Here is a 2,916-nt window from a genome sequence, read left to right as displayed (position 1 = left end):
TTGTTTTGGTATCTTTTGGTTCCAAAGACCAAAACATATATTGTTTTGATCCAAAATAACCATTTTCTATTAAAATTAACAATCAAAATATTTGACCAATTTAATAACTTAATTATAGTGTAGGACTAAAGTCCAATTTTGGCACCCTATATTTTCCATAAAATTCTTTTCGGGTCTCATAAATTAAGTTTCTGACCATGTTTGGGACCAAAATGTATCAAAACAACATGTTAGGGACCAAAGAGTCACAAACTTAATATATGGAACCCAAAAGAATTTTAAGGCAAACATAAGGGACCAAAATTGAACTTTATCCTTTTTATTTATAAGTGAACTTCAAATTTTGTGATTTGTGAAATAAAAATACATTGGTTTCCAATTATGTTTCTTAAAATATGAAAACATAGATTATTGTTGAAAATTTGAAGTTAGATCTATTTATTCTTTACCTTTTCTTTTTCATTTCCCATACTTTTAAATTTGGTGTATTGGAGCCTAATATTATGAAATATTTCAAAAATTTGTTCTTTCCCATGAAATTTAAAATACGGAGGAAACGAACCAATCGAACTTTGATTTTAGTGAAAATTGTAAAATTGAAATTATCAATAATAATTTTAAGTGTATTAAAATCAAACTAAATGTATAAAATAAAACAAATGACACTAAACGTTCCTTAAACAAGCATGATACTCATAGATGGTACTCACATAAGGTATATAATGTAGCATTCCTAATAGATTGAATAGGGAGTAAATTTTAGTACTCTCTCCATCCCCTAAATAGAAAATTTTCGTTTTAGGAAACTTCTGTCTCTCTTGTGAGATATGACCATTTTCCACTAACACGCTTTTATTTCTATCTCTCTTTTACATTACCTATTTTGCATTAAAATTCGTATCATTTTAAATGTTTTTATTTTTAGGGGACGGATGGAGTATTTAATAAGATAGAATGTGAATTTGGGTAAGAAATAGTACTTATTTAGATCAAGCAATTAGATTTATTGAAATTCAAATCTAAATTTAAAGAGCTCCTTTCAATTCAACTAAGCTCTGTAATCCCAATCTTCCATCCTAAACTCAAAATCTAAAAATATACAGTTACATGATTGTAGAAGCTGTATTCATTAAATCAAGTCAAGGTGCGAGTAAGATTGTAAGAATAACAAAATACACCCTTAGAATTGGCCAAATCAGGTAAAGAAACTGGTTTGCGGATGATATAAAGTAAGTGGAAAGAAGCATGCCAACTACCACCAACTAAATAACACAAGACTCCAAAGCATATCCTTTTCATCAAGCAGTAAGCATACCAACTCCACATGAAATTGTGCAAATTATCAGCCCAAATAAGGCCAAGAAACCATATTTCCTGCATTACCAAAATAGTTATAACCAGAATACAGCCTAATGAATGCGTAAGAATGATGTCGTGCCTAGATTCATCGTTTATTTTGGGTTTTGAAAGACAACGAATTGTGTGTTTCTTTTCCTATTTGAAATTGTGAAGTATGGAAGGGGATGATTTACCCGATGGACAGGCGTTTCAGAGGATCACCGGTGGAGTAGCCTTTGAAGTAGAAAATTCGAGAGACGCAGTAAACAACTCCCAGTGATGCAGCAATCAAAGGGTGCCTGATACCTCCCAGAATCATCAACATCAAGAACATGGGCAGCATTTCCAGTGAATTCTGGTGCCCCCTCTGCACATACATACAAGCACACTTACAATTTACATTAAAACAAAGAATGGAAAAAAGTCCTTCCTAAAACAAACACATTTTTGTTATCCTTGACAAATGCACCATCTACATTGTCCTGTTTTTTTCTAATTCATTTCCCAAATCTTCTTCTGTAACACCCAAAAACTATCCAAAAGAATTGAAATAAGCATTAACTAATTACATTACTTGAAAAGGAACAAAGTTATTCTCCCTCCATCCCCAACCAATAGTCTCCAATCACTTCCATATTTGGTCAGTCTAACAATATTTCAATCAATCTTTTTCTTTTTATCTATCTCATATTTTACCAATTTCACATTAAAATTCATATCGTCCCCCAATTGAACGAGCCCAATACATAAATTCCAAACAAGTTATGCGATTCACCAAGTGCAACATCAACAAGATCCAATGCAGAACCAGGAAAAAAACACATTCACACACACAGAGAAGTACCTGGATACAATTGAAGAGTTTGGCATCCTTGTTATCAGCTTCACTCGCATACAGAGTCGGATAAGATACATTATACCTTCATTCAGAAATCACACAGCAATTCACACCCCAAAATCCGACTTCACAACACATTCAAGTCACAAATAAGAAAAGAAAAAAAAAAGAATGTGGAAAGAAAATTACTTCTTGCGGGCTCTGCCGACTTGCGCAGTCATCCAGAAATTAATGAAACAATAGAAAACCAGAACAAGAACTACGTATCCGTACTCCCTGGGTAGCAATTCAACGCCAGCCATTTCGAAAATTTTTAGATCTTAGTTTTAGAATGAAAATGAGAGAGGGGAGAAGTTCAATTGGTGGTGGTGTTTACGAGGACTATCGTTGGTTTTAATGCGCCATCATAATTGGGTGTGCCCATTTTGTTTTTAAATTTTATTCTAATTTTTTAAATAACTTAATATTAGGAGATTTTATTTTGTATATTCTGTCTATACATAAAATATAATTTTTATAGTATTAAAATTTGAGACATATTTTTTTTAAAAGTGAAATATTTTATTCCCCTCATTTAAGATATCCACATGTTTTAGTGATACGGGATTTTAGAAGGAGTTGTTAGGTAAAATAAGTAGAGAGAAAATATAGTTGAATGTTTTAATGAGAAAAGAGTAATTTATTTCCAAATATAGAAAGTGGACATCTTGAGTAAAACAAATTAATAAGGAAATGTGGAC

The 2,916-nt window shown here is 31.8% G+C and overlaps 1 protein-coding gene across 1 annotated transcript; it reads right to left on the bottom strand.

The window, feature by feature from the left end:
- Positions 1–1,020: 1,020 nt before the first annotated feature.
- Positions 1,021–2,567, bottom strand: LOC121763894 (microsomal glutathione S-transferase 3-like). Its single transcript, XM_042159989.1, has 4 exons — positions 2,366–2,567; positions 2,183–2,258; positions 1,533–1,705; positions 1,021–1,374 (listed from the first exon to the last, which is right to left on the bottom strand). Exons 1-4 carry the CDS (start codon positions 2,476–2,478, stop codon positions 1,299–1,301), a joined length of 438 nt encoding a protein of 145 aa, XP_042015923.1. The 5' UTR covers positions 2,479–2,567; the 3' UTR covers positions 1,021–1,298.
- Positions 2,568–2,916: the final 349 nt, after the last annotated feature.

The sequence above is a fragment of the Salvia splendens genome, chromosome 14, assembly GCF_004379255.2.
Source record: "Salvia splendens isolate huo1 chromosome 14, SspV2, whole genome shotgun sequence".
NCBI classification, from domain to species: domain Eukaryota; kingdom Viridiplantae; phylum Streptophyta; class Magnoliopsida; order Lamiales; family Lamiaceae; genus Salvia; species Salvia splendens.
Note: the sequence above shows the minus strand (reverse complement) of the source record. Positions and strands in the feature narration are given on the sequence as shown.

What these genes read in the sequence shown, in the direction of transcription:
- LOC121763894 (XM_042159989.1), bottom strand. Translation starts at nt 2,478, where the DNA reads ATGGCTGGCGTTGAATTGCTACCCAGGGAGTACGGATACGTAGTTCTT. An exon ending in AACTCTTCAATTGTATCCAG is followed by an intron (nt 1,706 to 2,182) that starts GTACTTCTCTGT and finishes ATGTATGTGCAG; the next exon opens with AGGGGGCACCAGAATTCACT. An exon ending in CTGAAACGCCTGTCCATCGG is followed by an intron (nt 1,375 to 1,532) that starts GTAAATCATCCC and finishes TTGGTAATGCAG; the next exon opens with GAAATATGGTTTCTTGGCCT.